At 42.3% G+C, this 23702-nt stretch overlaps 2 protein-coding genes across 10 annotated transcripts in view; one reads left to right on the top strand and one right to left on the bottom strand.

Annotated features, from left to right (window-relative positions):
• atp8a2 (ATPase phospholipid transporting 8A2) overlaps positions 1–4450 on the top strand; it is an 889999-nt gene extending 885549 nt beyond the window's left edge. For all 9 annotated transcript variants that reach the window (XM_070892260.1, XM_070892256.1, XM_070892257.1 and 6 more), the window contains one exon: positions 2103–4450. In XM_070892260.1, coding sequence (XP_070748361.1) covers positions 2103–2200 — 98 coding nt within the window. In that variant the 3' untranslated portion in view covers positions 2201–4450. The remainder of the gene's footprint in view (positions 1–2102) is intronic.
• Positions 4451–6099: 1649 nt separating this feature from the next.
• On the bottom strand, positions 6100–23313 carry LOC139275167 (protein shisa-2 homolog). The gene is made up of 2 exons (XM_070892253.1): positions 22349–23313; positions 6100–9668 (listed from the first exon to the last, which is right to left on the bottom strand). Exons 1-2 carry the CDS (start codon positions 22668–22670, stop codon positions 9106–9108), a joined length of 885 nt encoding a protein of 294 aa, XP_070748354.1. The 5' UTR covers positions 22671–23313; the 3' UTR covers positions 6100–9105.
• Between the last annotated feature and the right edge of the window lie 389 nt (positions 23314–23702).

Here is a 23702-nt window from a genome sequence, read left to right as displayed (position 1 = left end):
AAAATGCCTGGTACAGTTTTGACAGTTCCCTTTATAAAATCTTGACAATTTCAATTGGATCACTTTAAAGTCTCATTTCCAGAAAAAAAAAACAAGCACAAGCTTGATTAACCTTTATTTAAACATTAAATTCTTGACATCGTAAGCCTCTCTTCCATATGGTTCCCCCTACCCCAGTATATATGCACCTAGGACATTAGTTTGCTGCAGCAACCAATTCTCCTTAGAAACCGGGGTAGTGCCAGAAGACTGGAGAATTGCAAATGTTACACCCTTGTTAAAAAAAAAAGGGTGTAAAGATAAACCCAGCAACTATAGGCCGGTCAGTTTAACGATGCGGAAGCTTTTAGAAACAATCATCAGGGAGAAAATTAACAGTCACTTGGACACGTGTGGATTAATTAAGGAAAGCCAGCATGGATTTCTTAAAGGCAAATCATGTTTAACCAACTTGATTGAGTTTTTTGATGAGGGAACAACAACAACTTGTATTTATATAGCACCTTATTGTAGTGAAACATCCCAAGGCGCTTCACGGGAGTATTATGAGATTTTTTAAACAGAGAGGGTTGATGAGGGCAATGCAGTTGACGTGATGTACATGGATTTCCAAAAGGCGTTTGACAAAGTGCCTCAATAGTCTTGCCAACAAAGTTGAAGCCCATGGAATAAAAGTGAACAGTGGAAGAATGGATAAGAAATTGGCTAAGTGACAGGAAACAGAGAGTAGTGGTGAACGGTTGTTTTTCAGATTGGAGAAAGGCACAATTTCAAAATTTGCAGATACAGGTTGAGCGTCCAAAATCCGGAAACTTTGGGACCAAGGCCGTTCCGGATTCTGAGTATTTCTGGAATTTGGAACATCTTTGCCTGGGCCAAGGTAGGTGGGATCGGGCAGCCGAGGTAAGGGGGTGAGATCGGCCCGCCAAGGTAAGCGGGGGGGGGGGGCTGGGGCGAGGTCGGGCCGCTGAGGCGGGGCGGGGGGAGTCTGGATTCTGGAACATTCCGAATTTTGGAACTCCGGATTTCGGACGCTCAACCTATAACACAAAACTTGGAAGTATGGTGAATAGTGAGGAGGATAGCGATGGACTTCAAGATGACATAGACAGGCTGGTGGAATAGGTGGACACGTGGCACATAAAATTTAACGCAGAAAAGTGCGAAGCGATCCATTTTGATCGAAAGAATGAGGAGAGGAAATATAAAAAGGAAATATAAAAATATAAAGGGTACAATCCTAAAGGGGGTGCATGAACAGAGAGACCTAGGGGTACATGTGTACATATTGTTGAAGGTGGCAGGGCAGGTTGAGAAAGCGATTAAAAAAAGCTTACGGGATCCTGCACTTAATGAATAGAGATATAGAGTGCAAAAGCATGGAAATTATGATGAACCGGTATAAAACACTGGTTCGGTCTCAACTGGAGTATTGTGTCCAATTCTGGGCACCACACTTTAGGAAGGATGTGGAGGCCTTGGAGAGGGTGTAGAAAAGATTTACGAGAATGATTCCAGGAATGAGAGACTTCAATTACGTGGATAAGACTTGGAGAAAGAGGAGTTCTCCTTCGAGCAGAGAAGAATTGAGAGGAGATTTGATAGAGGTGTTCAAAATCATAATGGGTCTGGAGAGAGTAGATCGAGAGAAACTGTTCCCATTGGAGGAAGGGTCAGGAATCAGAGGACACAAATTTAAGGTGATTGGCAAAAGAACCAAAGGCGACACAAGAAAAAAAATGTTTACGCAGCGAGTGGTTAATATCTGGAATGCACTGCCTGAAAGGGTGGTGGAGGCAAACTCAATCACTGCTTTCAAAAGGGAGTTGGATAAGTACCTGAATGAAAAAAATTGCAGGGCTACGAGGAAAAGGCGGGGGAATGGGAACAGCTGAGGTGCTCTTGTAGAGAGCCAGCACGGGCCCGATGGGCCGAATGGCCGCCTTCCGTGCTGTAACCATTCTATGATTCTATGAACCAATGCTGTCAGTTGCCGCATAACTTAAAAAGGATTCTTTAACAGGATCTAGAAGCAGCCTCTCAATATAAATGCGCCATTAGGCATCACTTCAGTAGTGTTTAATAATTCTGTTCTGTTTCAGATGGGTACGCGTTCTCTCAAGAGGAACATGGTGCAGTTTCACAGACTGAAGTGATTCGGTCGTATGACACCACCAAACATAAAGTTGCTGCAGACTGAGTAGCAGTACCTTCTTCAAGTATTGGAGTAGTGGAAATTTTTGTAAGACATTTGAGCATGCTGACCATCAGTACTGACCATAATTGGCGGCAGCCAAGAGAACGGATTCCTCATTTCTGTGGCCTTAGCCAACTAGCTTAACTTACATTAATTCTCGCACTGACTAATGAGATCTAATGCTGTACCTAAAATATTTTTTGTGTTGCTGTTCTGGTCAGACTGTAATAATATAAAATTGTAGGTGCTTGTAAAGAATAATTGTTTAAAACAGTACCGTATCTTATGTGGAACAGAATGGAACAGCCAATCATCCCCCCTTATACACACACAGTCCAAAACATATTTAAAAGGTTTTTATTTGTTCTGAAGTTGGAGGATGAGGTGGGTGAGACAATTGTAAATTTAACTCATTTGACTCACACAGGCTGAAGATTGTACTGCATTTCGCCTCAGGTAGTATGCTATCTAAGGGGAGGATGGGGAATGCATGGACCCTCCCAGTGGAAGGCACTGCATGCCTGTGTGAGATCTTGTGTTTGTTGTAAAAAGAAAGTATATACACAGCTCGTCAACTTGATATACAATAGTGGCATCAGAGCTGCTCGGCCATACCTCAGCAAGGCTGTTGAGAATCAGAATGAGACAGTATCAAGACTCATTCTTTTTTAAACCATTTGGAATTCTGACGGTCTGTTTACTGCTTTTGTAGTACTCTCATGCATTAATGTTTCCATGTAGCATTCTAATTATTAAATGCAGAAAAATCCTTTATTATAAATGAACCTTTTTGTGAAAAACATCATTTGGTGGTTCGACAAGTTGGTGTGCCGGGTTGCTGAGATGGAGTGGTACAATGCAGATCTCCACTCACTCTCCTTCATGCAGTAAACACCTTCCGGGGAGGGACTGAACAGACATGGCGCTTCCCCACATGGTGTAAGCACCAACCTGCACTGCTCTCACACCTTCTGTCACAGGACACCATTACCAGGGATTTGCCAGAGATTTTGCAGTAGATTGCATTTTATAGTAGCTGCCATTTCAACTCAGCGCAGTCTGTGGCCCAGGGAGACCATGAGAAAAGGAGAAAATGAATATCATCATTTTTTTCCTCAAATATATTTAAAAACTGAAACTCCATTATAATTTTGATTCAGAAATCAACTGAAACAGGATGATAAAATCCTGTCCGAGACACAGCTGATGTCTGAAGTTACTTTTTTCCCATTAATTTAAGGGACATTCAGACATAGGCCCAGGTAGCATCTTTTTTTAAAATCCTTGTGTAGGAATAATTAAAATGTGTAAATGTTAAATTAAAGCAAGGAAGGTTACACAATTTGCATTGTCTGTGAGGTGTCTTGTTCTTGTCATCACAGCAACAGTGTTACTATTTAACGTAATAATATGGTATTTTTATTTCCACATTAACTATGACGTTGACAGTCCTTTATGTATTAAATAAAGAAGTTCAGTGTGAGAATTACAATTCCCTCAATAGAAATATCTGAATACAAGGGACAAGTTATGAGCTGGTCCACTGATAGACGCTGGATATAAGAAATAGGAGCAGGAGTAGGCTATACGGTCTCTCAAGCCTGCTCCGCCATTCAATAAAGATCATGGCTGATCTTCGACCTCAACTCCACTTTCCTGCTGGACTCCCATATCCCTTGATGTCCTTAAGAGTCCAAAAATCTATCGATCTCAGCCTTGAATATACTCAATGACTGAGCATCCACAGCCCTCTGGGGTAGTGAATTCCAAAGATTCACAACCCTGAGTGCAAGAATTTCCCCTCATCTATGTCCTAAATGGCTGACTTCCTTATCCTGAGATTATGCCCCCCTAGTTCTAGGCTCTATATTGCTTATCGGCAAGTGAAATTGTGCATCTTGTGTGTCATCCTGTTTAAATATCCTGTTAAACTCATTTGTAATCTGTCTGCAGAATGGAGTGACGCTTTGGAGTAACATTTAATTAGCTCCCTGCAGAGCAGCAAGGCCTCCATAGGTCTGTATATTTTTCTAGCAGTGCTAGTTTCCCTTGTCCCATTAATGTTCTTTGGTACTTTTAATGCAATATTAAATTGCAGTGGTTATTTTCATCTCTTGGAGCAAATTCCTACTAGCTATTAACTGCTTGGCAATGGTTAATGGGTGCAGTAGATAATCATTTAAAGGCTTTTGAAACACCGTGAATCTGCTTGTATTACAGAAAAAAGTTGCTAATAAAAAATTTTGTAATTTATCTCTGGCATGGATTTTCTCCTGTTTTCAAATCCTAGTTTAAAAACAATCTTTCCTGCTCAGAGAAATACTTGGGCTTTTTAAATTTGTTTAATTATTGAATGTTTTAAATAAGCACTCGGTGATTTGAAATACTAACTTAACTGTAAAATATTTTAGGCCAAAGTGACATAAAAAATATTCTCTCTAGATCTCCCTGATCCACACACTCCTCCCTAGCCTTAAAGCTGCATTTTCAGTGTTTGACTCAGAATGTGAGATCCAATTAAAATAGCTGTGGTGGGAAAAAAAAGAGGCCCAACATCTAAATTTCTCTTCATCCCTTTGGAGAAATGCTTCCCTTTCGATGGCATGGCCAAGAAAGAGAACTCTGTGTTTCTGGCAATGAACTTGCACTCCATAACACTCTGGTGGACAGCCTGTTAAAGTAACATGCAGTGCCAGCATGTTGCCCAGCTCTTAAAATAGATAATTCATGCCAAACACTACTTTTTCCTCGCTCATCTTGCCAGTTTTCTCGTCTTTCCTCCTGCCCCTCACCTACTCTTGTAGACATTGTCCCCTGCTGGCATCTAATTCCACCCTTTCCTTTTGTCATCTGGAATCTCACCCACATATGTCTATTTTTTTTAATGCATGAACTAGGCAATGATCAGCTGTTCAATCATAAGAGTATGACAGCCACAATTGATCCTGTGCTCATGCAACCTCCACATATGTGCATTTCTATCAGGGATATCTGTGTAGTGATCAAGAGCACAAACCCTGGCTGCCTTCTGAACCCAGGGATGTTGAAGCTAATTGGTGAACCCTATCACCTACCCTGACTGAAATCAATTAACACCACGGATCAGGGATCAAAACTGGGACCTTCCTAGTGTGCATTACTTAGCTCCTCACTGGATAACTCAGACCCACCAGCAGGGCACCAAGCAATTTTAAGCAACTTTGAATCTGTTACATTACATGTGGTCAATTAATGTGCTTTATCTTCATGAAAATTGTTTCAATTCCACTGTCATTCAGTGTGACATTGTTCAGTATGTTGTCCAGTGAATGTAACCAGATGCAGGTTCAGAACTCTAAAATATTTTGTTCAAAAGGCCGATTTTCAAAATATATGCCGTTATATTTCAAATAATTGTTAGAATTTTATAATCTGTACTTCATGTGGAGAAAAACACCAGCATAAAGCTGATAGAACAGTTGGGGAAAATGACCTATGTACAAGACACTGTACACTACATCAAACTTGAAATCATGTAATATCTTGTGAAAACATCACTGATGAGATCATAGTGCTTTAACTAACCACCCACTCCTGTACCAAGTTGACACCATCATTTACTGCTACCACTTGCTGCTTAACGCCACATTTTGTCACTAGTTAGCAGTTTTATTCAGCAAGCAAGGCTGAAATGAATAAGATAGTGAATAGCGTAGCATTTTACTGTGGAGGAAAAATATTGGCAAATCCTATCAGATATAGGTTTGTCATGCCTATTTCAATCACAAACTTGTAATAAAAACAAAAAATTGTGGAACTATACAGCAGGTCTGTTGACACTTTTATAAAGAGAAAGTGAAATCGTTTCTGAATGTGACTTAATTAATATCCTGATTGTCTCAATTTAAACATGAGAAATGATATTGCCACATAAGTTTATTATGAAAATGTAGTTTCGGTTCTGTATCAAGACACACACTTAAATGCCCTTTGGAATATTACAGACTTGGCTTATGTTTATGGTGTATTTTACACATACAAAATGTGTACAACATTAAGGGAAATACTCTATACAATTCAGTTTCTCTTTCATTTGCAATATTTCTACACAATAAAATTTATTATTTCTATATTACAAAAGAAACTGTAGCAAAGAGTTTCACCTGAGAGGTACACAGGGAATCATTGTGCACAATGTGAAATGCACACTCACCACTATGGTTGATTAGGCTCTGTACTTTTGCAGCAAGCAGTAATTTGGTTCAACTTTCTAAACTGAACAGAAAATTGGTCCAAAGCCAGTTGCTCCAGTTCCAAAGACTAACAGGAGCTCTATAGTCTACTGAGCCAAGAATTTCCTGTTCATTTTGGGTTAAATCAAAAGACTATTTTTGCCACTGATCATTAACATACGAGAGGACTGCATTCTAGCATCACCAAATTCAAATACAGGTACTAACTTTCTGAATTTTCAATACCCACAAGCAAATGTCTAAGTGGTGCAGTGTGTTGGAGCATCAGCATACTGCCCAAGGCCACCACAGCATCCACTTTGACTTCCTCTTGCCCCTCCCCACTACTGATTTCACACATTGTAGTGGCTAGCTCATGCAACACTGCAAAATGTTGAGACCAGAAAACCTACTTGCAGCACGTGCTGCATGGACAGGGAGAATGGAGGAGAAAGTGGAATGATTGATTTGATACCTTTTTTACTTTTAATTTTCACGAGGGTATCTCACATGGGAATACTAACCTGAAGACTGGCCTTATACTGCAGCACTCCAATGACTCCTGGAGGGACAGCAGAGGAAAGTCATAAAGGGCATGAGGGCTGAACTGTTCCGTTGAATAATGCCATGAATGTTGTGGTGTGATGGGGATGGGGGAGGTAAAAAAGACACTTGTGGTTCCAATAATTCTGCAAAATAGACAGGAACCATAGTTTCCCACAGAATAGTGCATTCTGCTTATGCCTATTGCAGAATTCAAAGAAATTAAGGATGACATTACTAATCAAAATTAATTTTCAAATATATGTCATATCACTTTAGCAAGTACATCAATTTATCTAATTGTCATCTTTTTGCATAGATCTTTGGATTTTCTTGTATAAACTTTCCGTTGCTTGCATAGTTTTTACTCTCAATGTGAATAATGAATGTATGTTTGGGTACTGTCTTTTAAATGATAACAGTTGATTTTACAAAAATGAATTTATTTTAAAAAGAAACTTGATGGATGGCCTCAATATCCAAATACTATGCCTCAGGGAATTCAGCACAGAGTTAAATGCATGTTTCACTGCAAAAACTGGAATAAAGTGGAGTATTCAAGATATACATTAGTTTATATATCATATGGCATGATAATCCAATGTACAAGTTGTTCATAGCTGTTTGTACAGTTTCTACCACACTATCAACCATTAAAATGAGTATACACTGCTGCAACTTACATACCATATTTTACAGTACAATTTCAAAAAAAGGACTGACTTGCGATCGGTTTGAGTTCCTTTAAAGATTTTGTTGAAACCTGTATATTCTAAATTAACTTAAGCATCATCAATATTTGAATATTCAAAACAATCTGATTCTGAATTAAAATCTTTACTTGCAGCTGCCAGGCAGGGCTTCCAATAAATACAACCATCACAAGTAAAATTCTTTATGACTTGTTCAAAATTATTTGAAATAAGTGAGAATGAACTAAACCTCTGATTTATTTGGAAAATTCTCGGAATTAACTGGGAATGATGGAGTTACATTTATGGAGCCGGGAACTGACAAACTCAATATATAGAATTAAAATTAAATTTCAGGTTAATTTATTCTGCAGCTCAAAATGTTAGACATTTAGTTGTTAAATTAAATGAAGGCAAGTATGAACCCCTTACACTGTAGTTAATTTGTTGGAACACTTGTCAGTGATGAATTTGATAAAAGATTATGGCACTCTCCACTATTGTTGCATGGATTTCTTTTATCAGAATTGGCTATGTTTTTCCTCTGCTGTAGCCAAGGTACTAGCATGCTTCACAGTTAATTAGACTAGTTTACCACAAACGGCCCAGTAAAAATTTGTAGTCAAAATTGCTCAGGATTCAAACCACATTTTTGACTAATGTCCTATAAGTAATTGAGTTTTACCATTTTTGGACCTAATTATGATCCTGTACCAAACTGAAATTTGGTGTACCCAAGTCATTTTGTTATTAATAGGAACTAATTAGCCATTTTTGAGAAGAGCAGTGTTGAGGCCGGTTTGTGTAAGACATTAAATAGAATGGTTTTCAGTGAAGAAGGGGGATACAACAGATAAGTGTAGGTCACTTATCAGAACACTATAGTGACCAGCCAAGGTAATATTTTACTGACCACCCCCACTCTGAACTCTAACCTGTGATCATCAATGCAGTAACACTGGCTGCTGTGTACTCTCACTGTAAGCAATGCAACAGAACTGACTGCATGGACTTCCACAACCATCAATGAGACAATACTGACCACCATGTACATCCAGTTTACTGTGGGACCAGACTCAGTGAGCAACAATGAGCACTCTATATTCCCATTATTGTGCATGGTAGAGTACTGACCACCAAGTATTAACTGAGCAGCACTGATCAAGTACTACCAGGATTGTTGACTGGGCAGCACTAACCACCCGATACTCCCAAGAGCATCCAACAGGCAGCACTAACCACCAGATAATTCCAGGATCATCCATAGGGCAGCACTAGCCACCAGGTATCAACGGTAGCACATTTTATAACATTTTTTCACATACACCTAAAAGTTTTTTTGCGATCTCATCCGAGATAAATTTCACAAACTAATTGCTTAAAAGACGCAGAGTTACGTTTCTCACATTTTGTACAGATGACCTCCTCATAGCAGACATTACAAAAATAGAGAAGCATCTTTCTAAACAGTTACTGTCGTATACACCATCTGTTCAGTATTCCCATTGCCATGAGGGAAGGGGGTCTGCATTTGTCGGTAACCATTCTGCAGTCCGTCCATGTAGGGAGGAGTAGGGGTCATTGCCAAAGAGTCATGTTGAACAGCATAACCCAAATATTGAGGGTGTAAAAACTGGGCTTGATGTGGCATAATCTGTGGAGCCTGCTGGCAGTTCATCACCGAGAAATTAGGTGGCATATTCAAGTATATATTATTCATTGCCCCTTCTGCTGGCAGACAGCAGTTTGTTTGTGTTCTTAGAGGGGGACCCCTGGCCCCGGAGTTGGCGCTGGAGCTGGAACTGGCAGCGGTGCTGGATTGCCGTGATGAAGATCCTCTGGGATTGCCAGAGCTCGAGATCATAGGAATAGTTTCCATTAGGCGACTTCCTGTCGGAGCTCTGCTCTGCTGCGGCTCTTGCTTGGGCTTGAGGCACCTGCAGCAGCAGGCCGCCACGAACGAGCCTACGATGACAAAGGCCACAAATACAGAGCCAACAATGAGGAAAGGCACGTAGATCGGCACTGGAGAAAGAGAGGAAAAGAAACATACCATGTTTTAACAAGCATGTACTACAGAAGAAAAACACAGTTGACAAACACATACAGCACCTAATGCAGTCTTAATTAACAGGAATGATGTTCTACTGGCCTATGTTTAAATGATCAGCGCTAATACTGAACTCAAAAGATTAGAAGCAAGGATGCAAAAGAAAAGATAGATATAAATATACTAAGATGCCAGAATGAAATGAGTGTTTCAAAACAATATTTCCATATACTTTCTACAACAATTGAGATAACTAAAAATGGCCCACTGGGACAAGCACAGAGATGACAGAGCTATCCCTAGATGCAGTACCTGTATTTGTTTCAGAGGAATGCTGCATCTCATGGAAGAAAGGTATCCGGAGCAGATGCAACTCTTACAAATGTGTCACTAGTTGGTCAATCATACACCAATACTTTTAGTTCCCATGGACAATTTCATGGCCCAGACTCTGCCACCATCATGAAACACAAAAAGTTAGTATGCAGGTACAGCAAGTAATCAGGAAAGCAAATGGAATGTTGGCCTTTATTGAAAGGGGGGAAAAGAGTATAAAAACAGAGAAGTCTTGCTACAACTGTACAGGGTATTGGTGAGGCCACACCTAGAGTACTGCGTGCTGTTTTGGTCTCCGCATTTAAGGAAGGACATACTTGAACTGGAGGCTGTTCAAGGAAGGCTCACTAGGTTGATTCCGGAGATGAGGGTTTGACTTATGAACGTAGGTTGGGCCTATACATATTGGAATTCAGAAGAACGAGGTGATCTTATTGAAACATATAAGATAATGAGGGAGCTAGACAAGGTAGATGCAGAGAGGATATTTCTACTCATAGGGGAAACTAAAACTACAGGACATAATCTCAGAATATGAGATGAGATAAAACTGAGATGAGGAGGAATTTCTTCTCGGAGGAATAAATCTCTGCCCCAGAGAGCTGTGGAGACTGGATCATTGAATATATTTAAGGCGGAGATAGACCGATTTTTGGTAATGAAGGGTTATGGGGAGCAGGCAGGGAAGTGGAGCAGAGTCCATGATCAGATCAGCCATAAGAACACAAGAAATAGGAACAGGAGTAGGCCATATGGCCCCTCGAGTCTGTTCCGCCATTCAATATCATGGCTGATCTGATCATGGACTCAGCTCCACTTTCCCGCCCGCTCCCCATAACCCTTTATCGTTTAAGAAACTGTCTATTTCTGTCTTAAATTTATTCAATGTTACAGCTTCCACAGCTCTGAGGCAGCGAATTCTACAGATTTACAACCCTCAGAAGAAGTTTCTCCTCATCTCTGTTTTAAATGGTCAGCCCCTTATTCTAAGATCATGCCCTCTAGTTCTAGTCTCCCCATCAGTGGAAACATCCTCTCTGCATCCACCTTGTCAAGCCCCCTCAATCTTATACGTTTTGATAAAATCACACCTCATATCTGAATTCCAATGAGTAGAGGCCTAACCTACCTCAACCTTTCCTCATAAGTCAACCCCTTCATCCCCAGAATCAACCTAGTGAACCTGCTCTGAATTGCCTCCAAAGCAAATATATCCTTTTGTAAATATGGAAACCAAAACTGCACGCAGTATTCCAGGTGTGACTTCACCAACACCTTATATAGCTATAGCAAGACTTCCCTGCTTTTATACTCCATCCCCTCTGCAATGAAGGCCAAGATACCATTATTAAATGGCGGAGCAGGCTCGAGGGGCTAGGTGGCCTACTCCTATTTCTTATGTTCTTATATTAACAGGCAGTCGAATACATAGAATGTACAGCACAGAAACAGGTCATTTGGCCCAACAAATCTATGCCAGTGTTTATGCTCCTCACGAGCCTCCTCCTATCCCTCGTCATTTAACCCCTTCAGCATAACCACCTATTCCTTTCTCCCCCATGTGTGTATCTAGCTTCCTCTTAACTGCATCCGAATTATTCGCCTCAATTACTCCTTCTGGCAGCAAGTTCTGAATTCCCCACTGCATCAGCTATGTAAATAATCTGAATAACTATTTGTACTACGTCAACCTTCTGCACATGAGTCTCCCAATGCCTGCGCAGAAGCGAGAGCTAGGACAAATATTAGAGAAGACTGATCACATTCTTCCAAACTCCTGGTGTGTGCAAACATGGTGCGTGTGTTACATGGGACATCATTGGGGTGGATGAAATCCAGAAGTCACGACTGTCACTATTCACTTCATACCCAATAAACCTGTTAACAATCCGCACACAATGCCCCATCTATGGAGGGGGGGGGGGTAAGGTCATGCACTCGCACTTGGGTAATGGATGCACTTGTGCTGGGGTAAGGGACTTTGGCTGGAACTTGGCTGAGGGAGGCAGCACATGTGTTGGGGTAAGGGACTTCAGCTTTCAGCTGGCGGAGACAGCACTTGCGTGGGTGCAAGGGACTTCGGCTGGGGGAGGGATGCACTTGTGCTGGGGTAAGGGACCTCGGCTGGTCTTGGTGGCTTTTGGGAAGATCTATCCTCTGGCTTCTGAAGTCAAAATGGATCGAATTACAAATTGGAAAATCAATCAGAACTTGGGCTGGACGGTTCCAGTTACACATTCCAGAGGAACGTCAGGGTGTGGCTTATCTGCCAAGGGGACCAATTAGCAACAGATCATGTGATAATGGAGAGCCGGAGAAACGACTGTCTTTCTGTTAGTACAGATAAACACATCCATAAATAATGTGTCCACAAGAGCATGCCAGAGGCTGGGTATTCTGCAGAGAGTGTCTCACCTCCTGACTCCCCAAAGTCTTTCCACCATCTACAAGGCACAAGTCAGGAGTGTGATGGAATACTCTCCACTTGCTGGATGAGTGGAGCTCCAACAACACTCTAGAAGCTCGATACCATCCAGGACAAAGCAGCCCGCTTGATTGGCACCCCATCCACCACTTTAAACATTTACTCCCTCCACCACCGACGCACTGTGGACCATCTACAAGATGCAATGCAGCAACTCACCAAAGCTTCTTCAACAGCATCTCCCAAACCTGCGACCTCTACCACCTAGAAGGACAAGGCCAGCAAGCGCATGGGAACACTCTCACCTGCAAGCTCCCCTCCAAGTTACGCACCATCCTGACTTGGAAATATATTGTCATTCCTTCATCATTGCTGGGTCAAAATCCTGGATCTCCCTCCCAACAACACTATGGGAATACCGTCACCACAAGGACTGCAGTGGTTCAAGAAGGTGGCTCACTACCACCTTCTCAAGGGCAATTAGGGATGGGCAATAAATGCTGGCCTTGCCAGTGACACCCACATTTCAGGATCACATTTTTTTAAAGTTCTGCATTCTAACCACTCTCTGGGTAAAGAAGTTTCTCCTGAATATCCCATTGGATTAGTGATTAGCAAAACTCAGGATACAACTGAGGAGATGGAGGAGAAGAACTGTGATGGGGATTCATGTACATTTTGTGTTTTTTTAACCAAATATCCTGTTACAGCTAGAATCTGCTGCTTGTAATGAAAACAATGAGTTACAAGGCTCCTTGAACACTTAAATATTTCCTGCTATTTCTTTTTGCCTGGTTTGTAAAACAAAAATGGAAAAAAAACTCAATTATACAGTATTATTCAAACATTTCAGACTAGGTTTATTTCTTTAGAATGAAAGCCTTTCTGATGGTTAGTTGATTTTCACCCCTACAGTTAAGCAAGTTTGGTAACAGGTTTCTGTTCTACAAGCTGCATTAAAAAAAAACAATCATTGCATCACTACACTGCAGGGAACAATCACACTGTTCCCATTTCAGTTCTTTGAGGATCAGATTGAATTTTATTTGATTCTCAGAACATATTCAGAGTACTCTCCTGGCCAGATATATAGTAGTTAGTTACCCATCCCTTTGTGTCCATTTCCATACAGATCTTGGGCTGCAGTCCAGAAAAGCAGCCATTACTTCTAGTTCTCTTTCCTTGACCCCTTTACCCTCTCTCTTGGTCTTGCCATCTTCCCTTTCTCCCCTCTGATACTTTGCACCCCCCTCAGATTCCTACCCAAACCATCACTACTCAGCAACCTTTTTATTCTCCTGTCGGCACGGCAGGTTTGAAACCCCCTTGAATAAGCCCAGGACACCCTCTATGCCTCTCTTGGCATAGTTCAAAGGGCCCATCTAGGTATTCTAATAAGCAGCAACACCAAACTGTCCCATTCTCCTTTCTCACTGACCTTACCATCTCACCAAGCTCGTTTCCATCCCAGTCAACCCAACCCACCACCTTGGACACTGCCAACTGATGAACAATCGCCACTCCTCTCCGCATTTTCGTTCAGAATGTCCACCCCCTCAGCCTTGCCATCCACAACCTTATTATGAATGATCATATTAACATCCTGACTGTGACTGAAATGTGGCTTATGGGTGGTGACACCTTGCCCTTTACTGAAGCCTCCCCACCTGGATTTTTCCAACAGCTGTCCCGCCCAAACAATCGCAGTAGCAGTGGGGCCCTTATCCCCCAAGTCACACCTTAGTTACTGCTTCTATGTCTTTGACTCTATGTCCTCCTTCAAGCACCTCATTGTTCCTCTCGCCTCTCCTTTAAAATCTTCATCGCCTATCACCTCCCGAGCCCCTCCCAGAGATTCCTCCTTCCATTATCCTCAGCACTGAGCATCTCTTTGTTCTCTGTCGTTTCAACCTACAGCTCATTTATCTCCCTTTGTCCTATCGCCTCTGAATTCACCATAGACTTATTCTCCCTAAACCACTCCCTCCATTTAAGCTCTCTTACCTGTACCTAGACATCTTGCAAGGCCTCTACTCCCATAGTTTCAATCACTGACAAGGCGATCACCAACCACTTCCTCATATCCCTCACCATCCACACCCCCATGGCCTTCCAACACAAGTTGCTTCTGCATCCATCCCTGCAAAAAAAAAATCCCCTTCTCCTCCCCCCCCGACCAAGTAGTTTACAATTCCCAACTGCTTAGCCTTCAGCATTCCATTTACCTCAATACATCTACAGCTGTTCATTTTCTCAAACCACTGCCTCATCTCCACTTTTGATGCCCTTGTCCCCAATAAAACTTTTACCGTGACCCATCTTGGTAATTCCCCTAGTATGATCCCCACCTTTATTCCCTCAATTCTAAGGGGCACAGATTCACACATATCTGGTGCAGAACAGGTTTAACTATCCATCACCAGATCTGGCTGGACCACATCAACCACTATCAGAACTCACTCTTCTCCCAAAACTGCCCACTACTCCAGGATCATCCTGAAGAGCAAATATACCAGCTCACTTATTGGTAGGCACCGATGTTTCCCTTTGATCACTTCTATTGGATCTCGTCTCAACTTTTTGTTCTAATGAAGAAAAAAGCCACAATTTCTCTAGTCTTGCAGAACTAAATACGCTTATCCCTGTTACCATCGTAATAAATCTCTTCCATACTTTTTACATGGCCTTGGCATCCTTCTTAAAATAAGGCACGTAAAATTGGACACAATAGTTTAGAAATTAGAGTAGGCCGGAAACCTGCCAGTAACACTGCTGGCCAAGGCTAATGGCTGCCCCCAAATTTTGGTGCTGCCTGCTAACTCACATGAACGGAGCGGAGATTCTCTTGTGCAACCCACTCTTTCTGGCGCTAACCTTCGCCGAAGGTCGCGTCTGAAGGATCAGTTCTTGGGCAATGTGCTGTGTCGGGAGTATTTGGTGATGGCTTCAGGGTTTTGCTATGGAGTCTGCCGATGGCCTTGATCGGGTTGGGAGCGTTATGGCATATCACGACACAGTTATTTGTCCATGGCTCCACTCTTACTTTCGCTGACATTTGTCTGGGTTTTGGTTTGGGGTCCATAAATGGGTGCCAAACTGCCTGGTACTCCCACCTTCGCTGGCTGCCAAAGCTCCATAGATCTTTCACCCAGATGGTTGCTGTGTGGAGGTTTATGCTCCACCACGGTGCTGGAGAAGGATGCACCATCTTACAGCTAGCAGTGACGCAGTGCCTGCATATCGCATACGGCGTTCACTCCCTGGTGATTGGCTCTTAAAGCACAGGCTCAGATCTGGAGGGACTGTGGCTGGAAACACCAGATCAGGACTATGGCACAGATGTCCTTAAACCGTTGCATGAGATATCAATGGAAATAAGTTAAAAAAGGGGGAACATGAACTCTCCGTCAGGGGTTTACTGTTATGAATGGTGCAGAGGAGAATTAAATTAAATTTTTAACAGCAGACTTTTGACGAACTCTTGGTGAAAATATGCTCTCAAGCCTACTTCCAAAATGTGCGTATTATTTTATCAGTTACTAAACTAGAAAACCCCAATGTATAAAATTTAAGGAAATGCAGTTTTGATTTTTGTTCCTGCGGTTATAACTGTAGTACAGTACAGCTTATTTTAAAAAGTATTTAGCTTCTATAATGTTTGACTGACCAGCAGATTTGATCCATTTCATTGGTAGCAGTTTTCACTCCAATTACATAGTCTGAGCTCTCCATAGTTAACAATTATCCCAGCAGCTGTTTGCTGTACGGGTTCGAACTCACCGCCACTTTTTCCAGCCTCTCCGTGCTGTCAGCGGCAGCATGCACGGGCATGCTTTGGAGAGAATGGCAAGATTTGGAAAAAGTGGCAAGATGAGCAGCGAGCTCCAAAATGAATGAACAGGCGTCAATTCGGCATTGCATGCTCCTACTAATTAAAATACTTGCGAGCGCAGGCAACGGCAGCGCAGCAAGCCTGCCGAAAATGGCGGCCGCCACGGGACCCACAAGGTGGCCGACATTTATTTCAACAAAACGGCCAGTGTTAGCATCTTCAATTTCCAGACCAATATTCCAACTGTAGCTTAACCAATGATTTGTACAGGTTCAGCATTACTTCTATGCTTTTGTCAGCGTTCCCAGTTCTCTGACATGGAACCATTCTTCCTCCTCTCAACATCCTACCTAGGGCCCAGCTTAGTACTGATGATTCTGGATGAGAGGTAGCCCTAGGATTTCAGTCTCCTGTCTAATTGAGAGTCAAATGACCACCAGCCCAGCTTTAATAAAAGCTACTGTATAATCACAACAGAGTGAGATATCGTAAAATGTTCACAGTTGCCATCTGGTGTGGAGACACAAATATAGGAGGATAGCTCACTGCTGCTGCGAGTGAAAGCAAGTTTAAGTGCGAGTTGTAAAGGACTTTCACACTTGTGAAGGAACACCTGGAGCTCATTGTCACGGTCATTAGACATTCTGTTTATTTTACAGGCTCACATATCCTGATATACAATATTTCTAACGACAAGCATAGGGAATCTATGCATGACAGGAGTTATGGAGCAATGCACATAAATGCCAAACATTGAGGACTGTTTGTTGCAAAATAATAATTAGCTTTAACTTATCATGCAAACATTCATGCTCTACTGGTAAAGCTGTATTATTAACACTTTGGGTACATTGCCCAGTCTAAAGTCAACAATATAGCCCATGTAAATGCCCATGCACAAGTTCCAGTACACATTGGGGCTGGAACAACCCCAAAGTCCAGTCCTCAAAATGCTGCATAAATAGTACCACTATTTACATTTATATAGTGCCTCATCACATTGAAATATGTAAAGGTGCTTCACACACAATGAATTAAAGTACAGTGATGGTTGTTACATAGATACATGCAACCGCCATTCTGCACCAACAATGCCCCACAAACAAAAATGAGACAACTGAACATTTAGTGTGTTTCTCTGATGATGAATTGGTCACAAATGGAATAAAGAAAACGAGTAAAATACATTGGTTTTCATTCTGGATCTGGTAGCACAAGAACTGCAAGCAATTTGGGTTTTGTGCATAATACATAGAGAGACTTGCATTGAAGCTGGATACATTCTCAGGTGATACACGCTTGACAATATTAAATAATTTCATGCGGCCAACATAACTGGCCCAAATTACAAAGTCCATTTCAGCATGTGTGGAACTGGAATTATCCTAAATTATGAGCACTAAAAGCAAATATAACAAAAAGATGTCCATCTAATATTTTCTTATTCCTTAGCATTTGGATTCTATTCTAGGTCACACCCCAGCTATTTTTTCTGATTTTGCTACATTACATAAAACTCAGGCAAGATGGGCTGAGAATCCCACAGTTGTTTCTTTCACCAGACCAATCAAATGATGGGGTTTAAGTTATTCCTTTTCCATGCATTTACCACTTGAAGGTCAATTTGTTGGTATGGGAGGGAAAAAATTAACTTGGTTGCCTGAAAGATTAGTAACATATTAATTTCAACAGATCTTTCTCAACAAAAAGCAAGGGTAACAAACTTTAAAAACAGTGTTGTTAGATAGCCTACCTTAACTCATTTGATCTAAAGGAAAATATATTGAATACTGTATTGATCTAAGTGATTGTATTAATAGTAGTTCAGTAAAAAGGGCATCTGTTGCTCAACTGGGCTAACTTATCCTAACTTAACTTTGTTTACATAAATACATTGTATATGCGAGTTTTCTTTATGTCCTTCATTGTAGGGATGTCACAGCTAGAAAAACAACGTTTTGCATCCAGTGCGTCCATCAAACCACTTCATGGATTAAATGAAAGATAAATATCACCCTTAACTGCACCTGCAGTGTGTTCTAACCCCAACTTCAGGAGATTCCCTCCTACACTAGTGTAACATTTTCCTTTTTCATACCATTCTCAAAGGCCTTGCTCCCAATTTTAAAAAAAAAACACAAAAGTAGATTAAAAAATTACAGCAATTACATTGATGAAGGCAAACAAATACAAACCACCACACAGCTTGGGTTTCACAGCTTTGTCTTACTTTGCAAGGATTACACGGAATACAAATTTTAGAACCATCCAGATTTCTGATATTCAATATAACCAGGGTAGAAGTGAAGCCAAATTATGGGCCTTTTGGAGCGGTGGACTTCAACCATTACAAACTGGATTGAGGAATCCAAGAATATTTTATTAATGCCCTCTTTATACTATACTTTGAAAAGTGAAGTGCATCCCATTTCTAGCGGAATCCAGTTTGTAAAGAATAATATAACTGGCCTGACTGTAAAACAATGTGTGTGTAGTCACCATTCCTTAATGATTTACTACCAGTTGGTGTGAAATTGTTAGCCATTTCCTTCATACTGTTTTTCACTTCATCTGACAGTTACAACACTATATACACAATGAGTTAGGAATTCCGCTGGTCACTATGTGAAGCAATATTGCAAGCAGACGCTTACAATTTCATTGGAACTACCAAACAGGAAACTTCACAAATTCATATACAATACTACAAATAAGGAGCAGAGGAATTCTTGTCCCAACATGTTGGGTGGATGTTGGTGTGTCGCTAGATCAATATTAAATGGACTTCATTTTCTAAATCACTTTGTGGCTCAGGAAGTCATAGAAATCATAGTGTGATTCAGCACAGCGAGACCATTCAGCCCATCGCACCTGTGCCAGCTCTTTTGAAAGAGCTATCTAATTAGTCCCACTGCTTTTTCCCTAAAGCCTTGTAACTTCTTTCCTCTTCAAGTATTTACCAATTCCCTTTTGAAAGTGGATATTAAATCTGCTTCCACTGCCCTTTCAGGCAGTGCATTCCTGATCACAACAACTCGCTGTGTAAAATTAGTTCCTCATATCGCCTCTGGTTCTTTGTAACTGAAGTCCATCATCCATGGTACCATTCTACTAAATCTCTTCTGCACCCTCTCTAACGAATTGCCATTTTTCTAAAGTGTAGTGTCCAGAATTGAACACAATACTCCAGCTGAGGCGTGACCAGTGCCCCATATTTGTAATCCCTTCTCCTAGTGGTAAACATCATAGACTCTTTTCATGGTCTTCTATTCTGTGGCCAAATTTCATGTCATCTGAAAACTTTGAAATGATGCCATGTATACCCAAATCCAGGTTATTAATATATGCAGATGCAATTATCCGAAAACCGAACATTGACGAGCGGAAAATGGAGAGGTCTGAAATCCAGCAAAATCCAAAATCCAGCATAGATTCAGTCCCGAGGATTCCAGAATTCAGACTCTTGATTTTCTTGCCTGAAATCCAGAAAAACCGGCATGGATTCAGTCCCGAGGATTTCAGATTTCACACATTGTGTCTGTATTAAAAACAGCAGCAATCCTAATAGCGACCCCTGGGGAATACCTCCGTATATGTCTCTTCAATCTATTCACCACTACTCTCTACTTCTGTCCCTTAGCCAATTTTGTATCCATGCCGCCACTGTCCCTTTAATCCCCTGGGCTTCAATTTTGCTTACAAGTCTATTGTGTGGTACTTTGTCAAACGCCTTTTCAAAGTCTGTATACACAATGTCAACTGTGTTAGCCTCATCAATCCTCTCTGTTATTTCATCTAAGAACTCAATCAAGTTAGTCAAACACGATTTGATCAATGAAGCTTTTATTGTTTGAAAAATAAATTCGAAAGTGCTGTGGGTGACATCATTCCAGTAGTGTGGTGACTGACATACTGCTATTTCAGTCAATGTGAGCTAGTTCACACAGGGATACACGGACTACAAAATGCTTCAGGTGAACAAGCTTTGTTACAGATGCCTGCTCCTGGACTCAATATAAACAAAGCGTTCAAACAGACCCTTACAACCAGCAGGGATATGAGATATGATGTGAGCTTAGTTCAAATCACAGGAGACTTGCACATTTGCAGCAGTGGTACTCCCTCCCCCTGGTGATAAAATCATAGACCCTTTTATTCTATTCTATTGCCAGGTTCAGGTAGGTCATTTTGGATTGACTCCATAGAGTATAAAGATCATGAAGATCATGTCTGATCTGTTGCTAATTATTATTTATTATTCAATTACCTCATTAAAACTTTCACAGCTTCTCCTCCTGCTGCATCCTCCCATAAAAGGTGACCCTAATGCCTTCACAAAACTTGTGTTTTCAGACACCAATGGGTGCTGGATAAATTTACTGGGCAGTATTTAATGTCTAAATAAAATACAGCAATAGAAAGTTCATTTAATTTTATAGACTAATAAAATACAGCCTACCGGAGGAGTTTAGTCAATGTGGTCGGTAAGAAAGAGTTAGGAAGTCGATACCATTCAAAATTGAACTAAATGGAAATAACCTGAATTGGGTAAAAAAAAAAGAGGCCTTAACGGGGCGAGGGGCGAGCCCAGTGCGCTCCAAACGTTCGCAGCAGTCACCCGAATGGATCAAACTGATACTGAAACAAACTGTGAGAATTAAACGCCATTCAACATTAGACAGGCGGATTCGTTCATCGTTTATAAAAAAAACAACTCTTTAAACATGTGGCCATTTCAAGAGCTGTAACACACAAGCAAGTACATCCCGAATGAGTTAAAATGTTCTCGCTCCAAGGAACGAGACGTTCCGCTGGGGCTAGAAGCCATGGGAACGTTACTGATGCCACGTTATTTATTTTGTCTGGGTAATTTGTTGTATTTTTGTCTGGATGTTTTTGAGGCTCGGTTTACTTTCCGATCACTTGTGTGGTCTTTTAATCTCACTGGAATGCACCATTAAACATATTGAAACAACCCACTGAATTATATTAATGTTGCAGTTACCACTTTTTTCGACATAACAAGTGGATCTAAAATGTCAAGCCCGGAGCTTGCATTTTCTACGTAGAGGGTTAGAAAGATTCCTGATGCCGTCAAACATAACCAACAACATGTAACCCGACTCCACTCTAATACACATGTGCGTCTCAAATAAAAATGTAGCCGATTATTTGCTGTATACCTGCAGATGGATAGGAATCTGTTCACTTACAATCGGGAACTACAACCCGCAACAGGAATTTAATCAAGCTTTCTATCTGCTATTCACTGTGCAGCACCAACGTGTGGCCAAGACCAACCATACCCTGACCTCGCTACAACCAATTATCTGCCATTCTGCCTCACTTTATTACCCTGTAAATATTGCCAGCTTGATGTAAACCTGCTGTTTCGGAGTGACGACCCAACGCTGCCGCAACACGGCACCTTCCCGCTATTTGCCTGGAATCCCCCGAGTGCTCCCGACAGTGTATCCCGCACTTGGGATTCAATTTTAAAAAAAATGGGTCCAACCGGATGATTTACTGGGGGGCCGCAATTGTATCTCACGCCTGACCGATCGGCAACCTGTGTGGACAATCTCAGCTGACTTTATCTGAAGCTTTTCCAATGCACGGGTCTTTATAATCTGGAATGCAAGACTAAAGCCTCCGAATGCACAAACTTTCCTGAACACATCCGCTTCGTAAGTGAACGTTGGCAGTATCGAGAACAAAACCACCTCTACTTTTCCCCTATCGAGAGAGTCTGGTTTCTGCTGCAATTTCCCAACAGAATTTGTTTTTTGTTAAAATCTGACCAGGTTCAGCTTCAACCTGGGGATGAGACAGAAATAAGGAAGTTCAGTGATTCCATTAAACTAAACTTTACAGCACAGAACCACGCCATTTCGTCCAACAGGTCCATCCCGGTGTATATGCTCTCACCCTATTCTTTCTCCCTCGTGTGCTTGTCCAGCTGCCCGTTACATGCACCGACCTTCCTGCAGTGAGCAAAGTTGCTTTTTTGGGAAAGTATTTTGAATGCAAACCATATATAGCCCCTGCAATCGCTCTCTTACCTGCCGAGGAGTTGCTGTGGTCTCTGCCCTCACTGCCGCCTTGGTCGTCGCTGCTGCCCGCCGGCTGGTCGTTGTCACAGTGACCCTGGTCGAGCCTGGCCTCGGTGCTGGAGCAGCAGTAGCGCAGGGAGCAGGAGCCGCAGCAGATGGTGGCCGAGCCCGAGTCAAAGCGCTCGGGACACTGGAAGCCTGGGTGCCAGCTCCCCTGCGAATCCCGCCAGCCGTGGCAATACTCGCCGCTGGCATCGGCCGGAGCCGGGGCCGGCAGCAAAGCCACAAGGACCAGGAGGAGCCCGCCCGGGGACACCCTGCACCTCCTCATCGTCAGTCCTCCACAACCGGACAGGGATCACAGGTCAGGCCACACAACACACACACACACAGCACGCCTCAATTCACAGGGACCAGCCCGCTTCTACAACCTCGCCAGCAAAAGTTCTGAGAGCAGAAAAGCATCAGATCCGCTCGGAAATAGTCCTTAAACAGCGACCCAAACTGCAGGTAGAGAGACTTCACTCCCCATTGTCATCCAGGGCGGACAGAGGCACGGTTCGCAGTGGAATTGAATTTAGTTTTTGGATTTGGAGCAGGAAGGTGACACTTTTCCCCTTGCCAACATTTCCACCTTTCTTCTTAACGAGAACGAAACAGAGCGACCTCATTCAGTAAGTTAAAAAGTGTGGCTTGAACCCAGATGTGCAGGCACGGGGCGGGCTCCCGGTGCGTACAGCCCAGCTCGGTGCACATCCCTCGCACTCTCCCTTCCCAACCCTCGCACTTGTAATCCGCCACACCCGGCTCTGCAGGCACTGTCGCTACTGCATGTTCGCACAGGGTCCCCCAGCTACATCTGTGCACGTGGAATTGCAAACCTTTCTTTTTTTCTGTTGATGCAAAAAAACAAAACAAAAAGCCCGAAATGCCCAAAAGCTGCCTGTTAGCACGGGGGTCGCTGAGATTCTGGCCGCTTTTCCATCCATGTGCTTGACCAGGGCTGTCACCTCCTGAGCCGCTGCTCCCTGCCAGTCTCGGTCCTTTCCCAATGCCCCAGCTCCGGGGATCGCGGCTCCTCACTGTCCCTGCTGCCGCCTCTGCTTCATAATATAGGGGACCTGCGCCGGGCTCTGAGTCTGCGCGGAAACCCTGCCGCGTCCCATGGGAAATGTAGTTTCTCCAAAAGGCCAAACTTGCTCAGTCAGACCCGGGGCTGAGCGGGGCTGATGTTTATCCAACAGCTGCTCTCACAACAGAGCATTCGCTAGAAGCACGTGCAGTGTTTTTATAAATATATATTTCACCACTCGATACATGCCCAGGTCGGGGTTACCCGCGGCTCCGACTTGACACGCCAGCC

The sequence above is a fragment of the Pristiophorus japonicus genome, chromosome 10 (genome assembly GCF_044704955.1).
Source record: "Pristiophorus japonicus isolate sPriJap1 chromosome 10, sPriJap1.hap1, whole genome shotgun sequence".
NCBI classification, from domain to species: domain Eukaryota; kingdom Metazoa; phylum Chordata; class Chondrichthyes; family Pristiophoridae; genus Pristiophorus; species Pristiophorus japonicus.
Note: the sequence above shows the minus strand (reverse complement) of the source record. Positions and strands in the feature narration are given on the sequence as shown.

What these genes read in the sequence shown, in the direction of transcription:
- LOC139275167 (XM_070892253.1), bottom strand. Translation starts at nt 22,670, where the DNA reads ATGAGGAGGTGCAGGGTGTCCCCGGGCGGGCTCCTCCTGGTCCTTGTG. An exon ending in CCACAGCAACTCCTCGGCAG is followed by an intron (nt 9,669 to 22,348) that starts GTAAGAGAGCGA and finishes CTCTTTCTCCAG; the next exon opens with TGCCGATCTACGTGCCTTTC.